The 15248-nt window shown below is 43.5% G+C and overlaps 2 protein-coding genes and 1 long non-coding RNA gene across 4 annotated transcripts in view; 2 read left to right on the top strand and 1 right to left on the bottom strand.

Annotated features, from left to right (window-relative positions):
- The window catches only part of LOC115662493 (disease resistance protein RPV1-like), a 193121-nt gene that overhangs the window by 93629 nt on the left and 84244 nt on the right, over window positions 1–15248 (bottom strand). Inside the window, exon 1 of one of the 2 annotated variants that reach the window (XM_056309527.1) lies at window positions 6651–6871. The exons of the other annotated variant lie outside the window; for it this stretch is intronic. The gene's annotated coding sequence lies outside the window, so the exon portion shown is untranslated. Of the gene's footprint in view, window positions 1–6650; window positions 6872–15248 lie in introns of those variants that run through there. 2 annotated transcript variants of the gene reach the window in all.
- Window positions 3718–4194, top strand: LOC130137610 (uncharacterized). Its single transcript, XM_056309275.1, has one exon. It carries the CDS (start codon window positions 3718–3720, stop codon window positions 4192–4194), a length of 477 nt encoding a protein of 158 aa, XP_056165250.1.
- LOC130137679 (uncharacterized) lies at window positions 12391–14840 on the top strand. Its single transcript, XR_008816056.1, has 2 exons — window positions 12391–12449; window positions 14587–14840. It is a non-coding gene; the product is annotated as an uncharacterized LOC130137679 (long non-coding RNA).

Here is a 15248-nt window from a genome sequence, read left to right as displayed (position 1 = left end):
TCTTAGAAAATATTGATGTCCCTTATAACTGGTCGAACAGGTCATTTACCCTTGGCAACAGGCGTTTATCCTTAATAGTCACCTGATTCAACTGTTTGTAGTCACTACATAACCTTAACGATCTGTCCTTCTTCATCACGAATAAAACTGGCGCTCCCCATGGAGACTTACACAGACGAATAAAACCTTCATCCAATAACTCCCGCATTTGGTTTTTCGATTACTTCAATTCCGACAGTGACATCTTGTAGAGTACTCCCAAAGTCGGTTTTGTCCCTGGGGCCAACTCAACCACAACCTCGACTCTCCTATTAGGTGGCAATCCCGGCAATTTCCTAAGGAAAGACATCGAGAAGATTACACACCTCGGCTATGTCCCTTTAGCCTTGATTCCTCAACCAACTAATCAGCCACAATTTAATTATCTTTATACACCTCAAAGACAAGCTCAATCCATCCAATTTCAATCCCACAGTCTCCCAAAACAAATCACATCGGTTCTTTACAAAAATCTGAAATTTCCAAGCAATACTCATCCTTCCAAACCCGTCCAAGAATATCATCAGTAATCCATAAAATCCTTAAACCGATCGCGCCTATTCACCATAAAATTGATTATAAGTCTTACATGACCACTCAAGCGATAACTTCAAAATCATCTCCTATTGTACACAATACCATCTCATAACGCATCTAGACTTTCATGGCACATCCTTCACTTCCTTCTCAGCCACAACATACACTTTTCCTTACGTCCTTAGCCGATTCTGATTAATCTGCGAGGCAGTTCTCGCTTAATGTCCTACCTGCGATCGATGCGATTGCATTAGTGACCTACCCTGTCGATTTAACAATTTCTCACTTGGTGACCTTACTGTCCACATCCACAACATGCTCCACTTCTACCTTGGCAATGGCCATTTCTATGCCTCTTTCTATAAGACAGACATGCGGCGTTGGAGTAGTAATTCGGCTTCCCAAAGTTCTTTCTTACTAGAGGGACAAATCTCCAATTCTCTGTCATAGACTTCTTCCCAAGTTCCAATTGTCCCTAACCGGCACATACCACGATCCAGAAACGGCAGCCTTTTCACTCATATCCGTGTCAACCATCGAGCTCTCTCATACAACTCATTGTAATCCCTTAAGACTCAAAAGTACTAACTGATTGCGGAATTCCGGTTCCAATCCATCCCGAAACCTCCTTGTCATATCCACATGGTCCTTGACCATCCTTGGTGCGTACATAGGCAACCTTACAAACTCGATCTCGTACTGATCGACCGACATCCGATTTTAGCGAAGCCGGAGAAACTAGGTCATTTTCTGTCCTCGCGCACTCTCTCAATGTACTTCTCATTGAAGGCCTCAACAACGACACCCCAGTTTAGGATTATGCCCTTCGAACTATCCTACTTTGGGGGTTCTCTTACCAATCACTTGCGTTTCCTTGGAATTGATATACAGCCAGGGTCACTTTCTCCTCACCAGTGCACCCGAATACCTCAAAAGCAATGTAGCCTCAGGGTCACATTTACCATCGAACTTCAGAGGTTTCAATTTCAAATATTTTCCAACCAGCTGACGCATCTATCTGATTGCATTAACTTGCCCTTGACCTTGATTCCCAACATTTCTATTATGCCCATGATTCCCGTTATTTCCATTGGCGGCGACAACAGCGGCCTCAACATTAGTAGCAACAGTAGCATTTCGCTCCTCAGTTTGCCTTCCCATTAAAATTCTAACTTCCTCGAGTGCCCTCAAAATCTCATCCCATCTGGGATCCTCTGCAACTCCAACTTAGCGGACCTACACGACCTCAACCTCGACCTCTACCTCGACTACTCAACCTCACTGGGGTTCAAGGGTTCACAACATCCACTTACCCGCTATAATTCCCCTCGGGAATTAAAAACCTAGGCCAACTATACCAATCCCAAGCCCTAGGCAGTGAATCACCACAATTCACTTAGCAGATAGTCAATCACAAACAACACCCAATCACAACCAATAGGGTTCGTGCACTTACCTCAAGTCCTGACGCGCCTGCATTTCACACGTTATTGCATAACATCACTCAGCAATCACAATCAAACAGTCTGGGGTAACGCATGGCCAACAAATCTCCCTAACTGGCTACCCCTAAGTCATCGCTCCTTATCACTCCAAGCTTCGACCATCTTGGTTCGAACTGAACTTGCTCTGATACCAAATCAACGGGGATGTCACGCCCCGCACCCTACGAGCGCGCGATTATCCCGCGATGGTCGATCATTGAACGCGACGTCCCAGGACGCGTCGCCGACCCAACCCAAACGTCAGAGATTAGGCACGCGCGGAAGCAAATAGAAACAACCCGGACAATTAATAATGACAAGGGGTAACAATAGCACAAAACAATAACTGTAATTCCTACACTTGGCAAATACATACAATGCTCATCAAAAGGGACAATGGTTCGCGAACTTAACTCGTCTACAAAAGGGGAAACTCAAAATACGGGACACTCGACCCGTCCTCGATCTCCGAGATACCCTTGCAGCGTCTCCCATCACTCACGGTCGCGGATCCGAAATGGTTATATAATAACCGTGAGAACGAGTCTCAATAAGCAACCCCTATACCCCACGTAGGCCAATGCGTACCCGGACAAGTCGTACATGCAAACTACCCCATAACATATAGAGTTCACATCATTATACTTACCTTGCCCTCGAATCACGAGCCAACCCTGCATATTAGTCCAAACATGACAATGCAAGAACAGTTCATCATCATATCACGGTCACCAGCACACGCAATCTCACTCGCATTTAACCAGCCCGACCAAGCAACCACACGTTCAACTGGTCAATTAAATCACACGCTCAACCAGCCAAATCGGTCACACGCTCAACCACCAATTCGGTCCACACGCTCAACCACCCAATTCGGTCCACACGCTCAAATCACATGCGTGTCCGAACATCTTTCTCACAACTCGCGCCATCGCGCCTCAAATTCATTCTCACGAGCACACAAGCCTCACAATTCGATCAATTCCAATGGCCGCCGTCAACACGTCCCAAGCCATACCATTCAATCAATTCCAGTGGCCGCCGTCAACACGTCCCAAGTCCGTAGCCCTCCGATCAATCCGGGCTCAAATTCCAATGACCGACGTAAACACGTCCCGGTCCAACACACCTTTAACGGGCCACCGTCAACACGTCTCAAGCCCGAATCCATTTGGCACATCGGCCATTCATGCCTTCACACGGACCGCCGTCAACACGTCCCAAGTCCGTAGCCCTCCGATCAATCCGGGCTTAAAATCGACAGGCAAGCACACGCCAATCAATTAAATCAATTTCATGCCAATTGCATCAAACAACCCATACTCACAACTCAGTCCAATTCACAATTCGCCACCTCAGTCCACAAACCCGACGTTCAAGTCGGCCACACACCATTACCCGAGTCAAGCATATCATTTAATCCAATTTAAATAGCGCAATTGTAACATGATATAATTAAATTAAAACACGCCCTAGCCGTTCTAACCCGAGACAAGTCAATAAAGTACCCAAAATACTAGGTAGGGTTTAGGAAGCCACTTACTAGATTTTGGCCCGGGAAAAGTCGGCTCGGGCCTAAAATGGCCCGAGTGAACAGTGTCTCACTCGGCGCGGGCGAGGGCGCGACGGGCGCGGGGCTCGGCCACGGCGCTCGGCCATGGGCACGCCACTCGGCCCACGGGCACAAGGCTCGGTCACGGGCTCGGTCACGGCACAAGGCTCGGTCACGGGCTCGGTCACGGGCTCGGCCACGGGCGCGAGCGCGGGCGGCGAGCGCGGCGGCCGGGCGCGGGCGTGGGCAACGGGCGCGGGCGTGGGCACGCGGCTTGGTCACGATCCGAGCTGGTCGGCCGGGCTAGGCCAGGCTGGTCGGGCGGCGACAGCGGCAGCGATGGCGGCGGCGATCGGGCGTGGCGGCGGGTCGTGCGGCGGCGGCGGCGACGGTCGGCTAGCTGCACGGCGGAGCGGCGGCGACGAACGTCGGAAAGCCAACGGGGAGAAGAAGAAGTTGGCTGAGGCGTTTGGTGCGGCCGGACGCTCAGAGGTGACGACAGCGACACTCGAGCGTTTGCCGGCAATGGGAGCTGGCAATGATGACCTGGGTCGGCCACGTGGCGGGGTTCGGTCGCAATAGACGCAAATGACGGTAGTCAGCTTCGCCTCGATGTGAGAGGAATAACAGCCCGGTCAGTTGGTGGGCGATTTAACGGCGCGATTTGACGGCGAGAGCTGGGCTGGCGACGTCACAAGCGGTGGAACGGAACGGGACGAGCCAGCCGGGCAACGCCGGACCGTGCAGATGTGCGCGACGACGAGCCGAGCTCGCGCACTCGGGGAGGAGAAGGAGGGCAGGCTTCGGGCGGCGTTCCCGGGCGACACCTGGCGGCGCAAGGAGGACGGCGGCGCCTGCGTGTCAGGTGGGACGGCGTCTAGCGGAGGCGGAGGGGAGGTCGGGCGAGCAGACGCACGAGCAGGACCAGTCGGGCGAAGGAAGAAGGAGAAAAAGAAGAAGAAGAAAGAAAAGGGAAAAGAAGGAAAGAGGAGAGAGAGAGAGAGAGAGAGAGAGTGTCGGGGGGTGGGTCGCATGGGCGTGGGGGAGGGACGTCTGCACAGGGAAGACGTGCGCGACGGAGGGGGAAAAGAGAGGGAGAAAGAAGGAGAGAGAAGGAGGGAGAGAGAGAAAGAGAAGAGGGAAGGGTAGACGCAATGAGGAGAGAGAGAGAGAGCGTGCGCGGCGTGGGCATGTCAGAGGAGAGAGGAGAGAGAGTAAGAGAGAACAAAAGTAGATTTTTTTTTTATCGTCGAGCGCGATCCAACGGACACGGTTTAAACTAAAAATCGATTTAACGGTCACGATTCAAATATTAAATGCGATCCGATGACCCAAATTCAAAACCGAAAGCGATCTACCGGTCCAAAATAAGCCTCGCATATAAAAAGGGACAAAGGCCGAATTAATTAAATCAAACTATAGCGAGGGAGGTCTACTAGTCCAAATTCGCACCCGGTCAAAAACTCCCATTTTTCCATTATTCCTGACAATCTCAACGCTGGCTACGATAATATTGACACCGTCCAATTTATTTCATCCTGAAACTCCCGAAAATCGACTGCCAAGTTCGAGGTCTAAATAACGGCCAAATTCGATCGAATGCGATTCTAGCGAAATCTCAAGATTTAAAAATAATAATCGGGAGTGATCAGTTCCCGGGCGAGATTTTTACTATAAGCGCACTGACGAAATATCCGTTTTATAAATCCCAAAAATGGGCCAAAATTCGAAATGTCACTGAGAGAGAGGACCAATCAGTAGTAATTGAAGTGTTTTCAGGTGGCAAGCCAAGTCAAGCCACACAGTGTGGACCAGAGTACGGAATGACCACTTCTGTTCATATCCCCACTTGAAAGAGGACCAATCAGTAGTAATTGAAGTGTTTTCAAATGGCAAGCCAAAGTCAAGCCACATAGTGTGGACCAGAGTACGGAATGACCACTTCTGTTCATATCCCCACTTGAAAACCATTTTGTTAAACAGATAAATGTGGCTCTAACCGGCTTGTAAATCTTCCATTATATCCTTGTCAAAGAAGTTCTTACCTTCCCGTAAATGCTAAATTCTCCTCCCTTGCACTAAACATGCATAAATCGTATTGTCTAATCCATCGTAGGTCGATAACTTTCCACGCTATATATACATGTAAAAGTCATGTCTTTGCTGTAAGCAGTAAAATCGCGTGAAAACCACACTTTATGACGAGTTTTTCTAATTCAATCCGCAAAAATAAAGTTCACCTAAAAATTGTCCACATATTAAATGTGTAAATGCATTGAAACCAACAGCTTTGCTCACTTTCAAGTTGTCCATTGTAACCGGCGCAAAAAAAAAAACAGCAAAATTGTGAATTTTTCATAATTTCAGGAAAAATATCTGAATTTTCTGTCATTTTCCAGAAATTACGAAAATTGCCAATATAATGGACAATGTTTTTATGAATATCCAAAAATTCTCTAATCAATCAGATCTGTTCGGATAAATTTTTGTTGTTGACAATTCTAATCCGCAACTTTTGAAAGGTTTTGTGCGATTATTGAAGAGAATAGACCAGCATGATCGATATTTCGAAAAATCTGATTTTTAACTGTTTTCAAGAAAAAAAAAGAATTTATGCAAAACACTAGTATTTTGGATGTTTTAGGTTTAAGTAATTTTGGAGAATTGGGGTACGTGTAGGGCCGATGGACCCAAAATCGGGTCTAGAAGGGTATTTTCATAATTTTAATTGAATAGGCTTTTTGTCATAAGAGAGTTCAGTCAACCATTAATGCTTTTAAAACAACGGGACAAGGGCTAGCAAGTGATTCCACCAAATTCAACCAGTCTAACCATTCATAACCGATTAGTTTAAACGAGAAGATTGTAGTAAGAAAAAATAGCAATATATGTGGTGATGATTTTGAAAAAATCGAGGGAATATCACATGTAATATTCTGAATGCCTTAAAGGATGTTAGGTATTATGCGATGAGTAATAATCAAATATATTTTTGTCCTATCAATGGCAATAGACTGGAGAATGAAGGTCGGGCTTACCTCGAGGAGCGATTCAGAGATGAAATTACTGCGATGGATTTCAGTGTTTGAGAAGAAGTTGTCTTGAAGCAGATCAAGTTGTGTCTGAGTCCCGAAAGACGGTGCAATCCAAGGATATCACCTTCACGCCTCAGCTCGGAGCTATCAAAACCAGATATATCTCGGAACAAAAACGATCTCTCAGTGATTTGTGGTGATTGGCGTTTCTCCTCTTCAAGCACAAGCACAAGCACTTGCGACTTTAAATAGAGCTTTACTTCTTCTCTTGCCCCAAAGGAGACGCGCAAATCTTGTGGTGGCGGATGGCATTTCTTAGACGAGGCAAGCGTACTTCTTTTGATTCTGAACTTTTTGACCAAGACCATCAAAACAATCCCTTCCTCGAAATTGGCAAGACGACCCCCCCTGTAGACTTTACTTGGCAACTTTTGCAAGGTGTTCATATTGGGAATTATTTCTTCTCGTGCCTCAAAATATGAGCTGGATGCACGTGGGATACACACAATCCTACCGTGGATTTGCGCCTTTGGTAAGGAAATTTACCTCTTTGACCGGCTAACCCTCACCTTTTGTTAGGTCTCTTTGTAATGTGATCACATGGCCGCACAAATCGAAGTGAAGATGTACAACATTTTGCTTTCCCTTCCAGTTGAAATGAAAGCCTCTCACCACTAGAGGCGTTAAAATGGTCAAAAATCTACTTTTTCACTCATATTTAGTGACCTCAATCATATATGGATTAGCTAAATTTTAAAGAACAAGTTGTTATGAATTTAAAGTAATAAAATCTAATTCAATATATATTTTAATGAGTCTCAATCATGTCAATATGCAATTTATGTTAATCGAAAAAGAGAAATTAGTAATGATTTTTCATTTGCTTTCATGCGGCTCCTTCTTAGTTGGCCCCATGCTTGAGTGTGGTACACCGGCACATGGAGTCCACTATTTGTGGTGCAACAACTGCATGAGCTTTTTCTTCACTTGCCTATTGCTTTGATGAATAATCGAGTGACACGTTATTCGTTTCCTTCTCATTACATATTGCTAGATCTAGTGGGACTTATGTGAAACTCATAGGGGTCCTATCATTTTCAATTTTCCAAACATGATCTTTCTCACGATATCAATTAGCTCAACGTCCAGATGACGACATCAATTTGGGTCAATTCAGCCAAACCTTCTCCGTACACTTGAAGATGTAAGGAATTAGAACGTCCATCGTCCACGTCAGCAATTTTTTGTCAAAATTGGCCCGATAAGCTACATTGGCATGTTATCAAAAAATTGAGGACTAAATTGATCAAATTAAAAGGTTTAAGACTAAATTGACATAAGTGTAATAGGTTTAAGACTTTTTTTTATAATTTTTCACCATTAAATCACATGGAAACCACACTTAATAACGAGTTTCTCTAATCCAATCCACCGAGATAAGGTCCTCCTAGAAATTTCCTGCACATTAAACTATTTTAGAATGAAAGAAGGTCATCTTCCTCCCACGAAGTTCATGATGGGTTCTAGAAACGAAATAATACATTGGGGACCATATCATGGTTAGAATCGTCAACAATAGTGCATTTTAATTTAATCTTTAAAATTGATTTGTGGAAGAAGAATTTTAACCAAACTAAATTAGTGGAAGACTGGAGGGACATTGTTGTTATTCACAACTAATGATAGATTTCAACTGCAATTGTCAAATATAGTAATAAACACACAAAAAGGAAATGAATAAACCCAAAATCGCGTGCCACTAAAAGTCAAGAATGGTGGGTGCCCTCTTTTTTAAAAGGGTCTCATGCAATCATACAAACCATTCGACGATTACCCTTTATTGTGATGGGATTTAATTAATTAGTAATTGAGGCACGAGGAGCAGTTGCAGATGCTTTTAGTCCTCGCCTTTATCTTCTTTGAGACCTCACCCTCCAGTCAAGTCAAAGTTGTCGGCTTGGTCCACTCACTCACGATTAACGTGTACATTAATTTCTTAATTAGGCTATAAAAGAATTAGAATCTGTTTTCAAACATATTCAATTCGTTTAAAAATATAAGCATAAATTCGGTTGTTATTTGGTTATTGAAGATCAGAATTTCATAAATCATATTGAGTTACAACGGATTTGGAAATGGAAGGAAGACGTGAAGAAAGGACCTTGTGTGTACTAGGGATAAGCGGTTCCTGGTCCAGTTCGGTTCCAAGGTGGAATCAGGAACCGGACCGAGAGAACCGGTTCCTAATTTTGGGAACCGCGGACCGGATTGGTTGGCTCTAGGATTGGGAACCGGACCGGACCGTCGGTCCTGTCCGGTTCCGGTCCGGTCCAATGGAACCGGTTACTTAGAGTTTGGGGTTTTTTTTTTGTCAAACACTTAAGGTTTGTTTCACATTTTACTAATTTTTTTCAATGAATTTATGTCAATGAAGTTCACTTAGGGTTTAATTCACATTTTACTAATTTGTATCAATGAATTCATGATAATAAAGTTCACTTAGAGTTTAGTTCACATTTTATTAATTTTTTTAAAGAAAAAAATAACAAAAATATATATTAAATAATTGGTCCGATCAGGTCGGTCCGGTCCGGTCCGGTTCCCCCTTGGAACCGGGAACCGGACCGCCTGAAAAAGGGTTCCGCTTTTAGGAACCAGGAACCGGACCGATAGTCCCGAGAACTAGACCAAACCCGTCGGTCCGGTCCTGTCTCGGTTTGGGCAGTCCAAGTTGCTCACCCCTAGTGAGTACTTAACCTGAGCCTCTAAAGCTCAATAATACATCATAAGGATCACTTTCCCACTCCCGTTGGTGTTGGATAGATGAATGAGTGTGTAGATGCTCCGTTAGTGCTCTTATTTTCTGCATTTGTATCGCTTCCACTCTTTTCAGTCTCCTTGAGAAGATTACAAGCAAACCCAGAAAGAAAAATTGATGCAACAAGCACCACAGAAGAATGCCGTAAAATGAACTGATGCATTCCTTTGTTTGATTTGCTCTGGCTCTTTCCTTTATTTGATTTGCTCTGGCTCAACTCGACTACTTGTGAAGAAAAGTCACGAAATTGATACGTATGCGGTAACTTACTGTGTAGAAAATTAGTAGGTAATTTACAAAAACCAAATAAGAATCACCATTAATTAGACAGGATCCGGTCTCATTTTCCCTTCTCATCTAGTTGTTGTCGATTGTTTGACCGATCCTTGCCAATCTTTAGGTGGCTCTGAGTTGCGAAGAACATATGGAGGAATTTGTTCTAGTCAAAGTATTACGTCATAGCTTTCTTTCTTTACTTTTTAATATCTGTATAGTCGTGGTCTATGCTTAGCATTTGTGATTCTTCACATGAAGTAATAGCTGGGCGATCAGCTTATGTGATTTCACTGCCAAATTTGTTGAGAAATCTGTTACTTTTGAGGTTGTCATAGTAAGTTCTATAGGTCATATGATTTCTAATATTCCGTAAAATATAGTAATCTGCCAAAGTTTTGGGTAAATTTCTTTTTTTATGGTTAGTAATTACCCGATAAATCGTAACTGTCCTTTGGCGACGTAATTGTTCTCGTTAATAATAATTTTACCTGTAGAACATCCTTTCATAGGTTTTCTTTGGAGGGTGCGCTTTTTCTTTGGAGGTCATAAATTCTCTGAATCAAAATTTGGTAAAATTCCAAAAGAATAATATTTATTCAGTTAATAGTAATTTTCTTTTGTGTATTTTTACTGAAATATGTAAATTGATCGTAAGTCTTTTGTACTCTGTAAAGTTTTGAGACCTATGTCTTGATAATTTTCATTACTCATAGTAACTTTTCTCAATTAACTGATAATTTGATCCCGTTTATATCCGTAACTTTCTTTTAAAGTTCAGAATTGATGACAGAAAATCAATCTCTTTTTATCCAACGATCCACGTTGAATGCAGGACCAATCCCATAAAAGAGAGCTTTGACTAATGAAATATTCATCATGATTAGGACGTTTTGGTCATAATAAGGTAGTTTTTTTTTTATTTTTTGCCAAACAGTAAAGTAGTGTTGGAAATGCTATTTTTCCAAAAATCTGTAAATCGTTCCATTGAAAATATATTAATATATATAAAGGTAAAAATGTAACTAAGAAACTATATTACTTTGTCAATATTTTCTTTTGCTGATACACGGCAACAGATAAAAGAAATTTTGAGATACTTCTCATAGTCTTATGTATGCGAAGAAGCCTTTACCCATATTCCTTATCTACCAAGTTCAAGAATAATTCAAGCACTCCGAGCGACACGCGTCGCCCAGTGAATGGACTAGAATTTTGCTGAGTTGGCAGAGTGATACCCAATATTTTCTCTTCGCTAGGAAGGTTTTTCAAAAAGAGCACTTCAAGCGCGCGCTCTGGAGACTAGTGATTGATTCGATTCCAACTCGTGCATCATCAATCAATCGAATTGCTTGAACAGGTTGAACTTCCATGGAGGATTGGGGGTTGGAGGTAGAGAGAGCTCGGTTGCTAAGCATGGCTCTCAAGTTCGGCTTCGATGAGCGATTATTTACAAGCTTGAGAAGTAATGCTTTGGTATAGATGGAGAACTTTACTATTAGGTCTATCTCTATTTTGGTAATATGAGCTATCCATTGAAAAAATACGCATTGTTGACATTTTAACGAGAGATTCTTTAGGAAAAAATTCAAATGTGTTAGTAATCTAAATGGCCGACATTGTGACATCCTAAAAAATTAGTCCATTTGGGATTTATGAAATACTTGATTTTTATGAATGTACTCGTAGTCAGTTCTCGCCCGGAACTAATCATTTGTGGGATGCTAACCATTAGGGAAAGGCTAATAGGGGAAATCAAATTCGCACGACTAAAGAAAATTCGATCGTGAATGGATTTCGACCATTAAATCGCGGAAGTGATATTTTGAGCCATTGTTGGCCGATCCAAGGATAGTTAGGGATCGGTTCGCCACTGTCATAGTAGTGGATCGCGGGTGATTCCGCTGGACCACGAAACGACTTGACGAATAATCCTGAACCTATACCGAACGATCGTACCCCTCGGATCAAGTGATTGATCTTCGCGATTTTAATGACAACCGAGGTCGTCACGTACCGAACGAACTTGCACGTGACTCGATTCAGTATCAGTCATGAGTCGATTCTGCGAATTTCCCCAGCAAGCCGCCCGTTAGCTTGAGAAACGCTCGAGTTGCGTTTAATAAAATTTAATTATTGAATTTAGCCCAAATTGGACATCAGAAAATTAGGAAGTCACGACGGAACATTAGGACGACGTTGCAGGGGACACGTGCGAATTTTGGGTGTGCTCAAATCCTTCAGAAAAATTCGACTTGGGCAAGAAATTGAGAAAGTGACCAAAATACCCCTAAGGATTATTAAAGGGCACGTTTTATGGGCAAGGGGCATTTTTGTCATTTTACCCCCAAATTTGGAAAAGACATTTTTACCCTTGGATTTTTTGAGAAATTACAAGATTGCCCTTGGATATTTTGGATGAGATTCGATCTGGACAGTAAATTTCAGGATAAGATCGAATTTGGACCGTCGGATCAAAAAGATTAGAGAAAGGGTATTTTGGTAAATTGTCACTTTGGTCCAAATTTGACTATTTAAGTCAAATTTTCTCTCTCCTCACTCATTCCCCTCGCCCACGGCAGCACACCCCCCCCAAACTGTGAACTCTCTCTCTCTCTCTTTGGGCCGATCATCGTCCAAGTCGATCGTCGGACCGCCGTCCCCGCCGTTCGCCGCCGCGCTACGTTCTAGCCGCTTTAGTCTAGAACCAAGTAAGTTGTAATCTAAACCTCGCCTAGGACGTCGGGTATTTTTTTCGGACTCGTTTGGGTGCGGTTTAGGGTGATTAGAGGTTGATTAAGGTGTTGATCATGGTTATTGGTGGTTGATCATGGTTATTGGTGGCTGAGTATGGCTGTTAGTGGTTGTTGTGAGTTGGATTAGACGTCGGGAAATGAGTTTTGGCGGTTGGAATTCGGTAGAAATCGGTTCGGGTTTGAATCCGTGAGGTTCGGGGTGAATCGCGGATTCGCGGTTACTGTACCCGCCCGGTTTGCTATTTTTTTAGAAAATTTTTTGGGCCGAATTTGAGGAAGTTTTCTTCATAAAAGTTTCTCCCAACATCTTGAGGTATGACATACTTTAATTTGGGAATTTTTTGAGATCATTAGAGGCCATTCGGAAGTCCATTTTTGGACCGAAATAAAACTGCCCGATTTACTGTTCACCCGACCTTCGGGTCTGTTCGAATTTTTATAAATTTTTCCAGGCCTATTTTCAAAATACTTCCTTCTTGGAAATTGTTGGGGACATTTGTGGCTATGACATATAAAAATTTAAAGGCTTTTCAAGATGATTTGGGTACCGAATGAGTTGTATTTTGATGGCCTGAGGGACTGTTCGAGCGAATCGGATTTTGTCTGACTTCAAATGACCAAAAGAGGTGTTTCCAGTTGGAACTGAGTTTCGAGTTCTTCACGAAAAATGTTCAGCAAGATGTTTTACGCAACGTGTCCAAATTTCAGAATTTTCGGAGTTCGTTTACTATTTATTTGGATGGGATTTCGGTCACTGTGTAAACTGCCCAGTTTTTACCCGATTCTTTGGATGTTTGTTTTAATGGGCGGAATGGAGTTGGTGTCGGGATTGAATTGTTGATGCCTCGTGACCAGAATTTAGGCTTGAATGTGTGTTATATGAGGTGATTTGAGGACGAAATGAGGATGTTTCGAGGCTGGAGTGAGATCGATTAGAGTGTCGGATATTGTGGGATGGAATTGGCGAGCTTAGGGCTCGATTTAAGGACAAATGGTGTCGGTTTGGTGTGTGGTAATATGGCTGGATTGTGGTGTTTAATATGCTCGGAAATGTCGAAATTATGCCTATGAACGTGGCTGTGTTTGTGGGTCCATGAGTGACCTTGTGTGTTTATCGAACTGTGATTTGATGGATTGAAATGTGTTTGATTATGTGCACGCGTGGGCCAGATTAATTTAATTGTTGAAATTGGCCATGTCAAATGCTGAGTGAGCATGTTTTACGTGTTAATTGATGCGTGCACAGGCCACGTGTGATGGGCCAGTTGGGTGTGGTATATGCGTGTCGAGCACGGGCATGAGTAAGAAAGAAATGTGGTGTGGCATGTGATTGTGGAATCTATGTGAAGGTGTGGAATTGCGAGTATTGGGATCGGACCGAGTATCATAAGCTCGGGCAGCGATCACGTAGGTTTGTTGCATTTGGCACAGGCTGAGGCTTGAAAAAAAAAAAAGTAAGGTTGAGAATCGATCCGAGGCACGATCAGCTCGGGTGAGACCGGGATTGGACTGAGGCATTATAAGCTCAGGTTTCGATCATGTAGGCCTGTCGCATTTGGCGCGGGCTGAGGAAAGTGTGAATGTGGGATCGGATCGAGGCGTGTGATGCTCGAGGCGCGATCGAGTGTGAATGTGGGATCGGACCGAGGCGTGTGATGCTTGGGGCGCGATCGAGTGTGAATGTGGGATCGGACCGAGGCGTGTGATGCTCGAGGCGCGATCGAGAGGCCTGAGGCGTGTACGGGTACACGGGCCGAAAGTGTGGTGATGAATGGTCGCAGTGTGCCTGAGGCATGTACTTCAACGCGGGTCACTGGCGAGTGATGTGGAAAAGAGGAAATGAGAACGGAATGAGTATGTGGGATGAGAATGGTACATGTACGTGTTTGCATATGACGTGATGATGACTGAATGCGGGTGTGCGCATGATTTTGCCTGATAATATTATGTGATGTGCCTGCGATGTGATGACTTGATGTGCACGAATGTGCGTGTTTGTGTGTTTGTCTGGAGGTACGTGATAGCCTAGGTAGGGTTTAGGTTGCAACTTATTGAGAAGTGTCTCATGGTTGTATAAACCAAACCATTTCAGATAACCCGCCTGAACAAGGAATCAGTCACCACCGCCACCGTCAGAATGTTTTGGTACAGTCATGCACACCGAGGATAATTTCGTGGAGTACACCCTGAATGGATGCCGTACCAAGGACGCAAGGACTAGTGAGGAGGCGATGAGCTAGTGTTCGTGTAGTACCGCTTTTGGTAGATAAGGAATTTGCCTCTTTTTTATGTATGGTTTTTAAGGTAATCGCAGTGGATGTGCATGTAAAATTTATGGACCAGAAACATCGGGAAGGTGTAAGTATGTTCATATGTGGATAATGTAAGGTTTGTAAGTGTTGGCGGTTGGGCGTGCAAGTTTAATTCTGGTGTTCTCCAATTTATTGTCCGGGTTTAAACGATTGACTCTGATGCGAGACTATTGAGTCGGGGGCGTATTCCTGGGATGTCGCACCGTTCGACTCATGGAAGGGAGGTGTGGAAAGCATTAGATTTGAGTCGGGGCGTGACAGACATCTAGTGATGTAAGGGAAAAAAATTCAAAGTCATGAGTTTATTAAAAGTTAGATATCAAATGCTATTTATTTTGTGAAATACATCATCTTACGAAAATGAGAAAAACAAAACAAAAAATTTTCTAGCATGAGATATGTTAGTGATTAAAAAGAATCAACTTTGATTTTCTTCACATGT

The sequence above is a fragment of the Syzygium oleosum genome, unplaced genomic scaffold (assembly GCF_021117445.2).
Source record: "Syzygium oleosum isolate NSW1041296 unplaced genomic scaffold, Sole_v2.1 Sole_v2.03, whole genome shotgun sequence".
Taxonomy (NCBI): domain Eukaryota; kingdom Viridiplantae; phylum Streptophyta; class Magnoliopsida; order Myrtales; family Myrtaceae; genus Syzygium; species Syzygium oleosum.
This window is presented reverse-complemented; position numbering and strand designations above follow the sequence as displayed.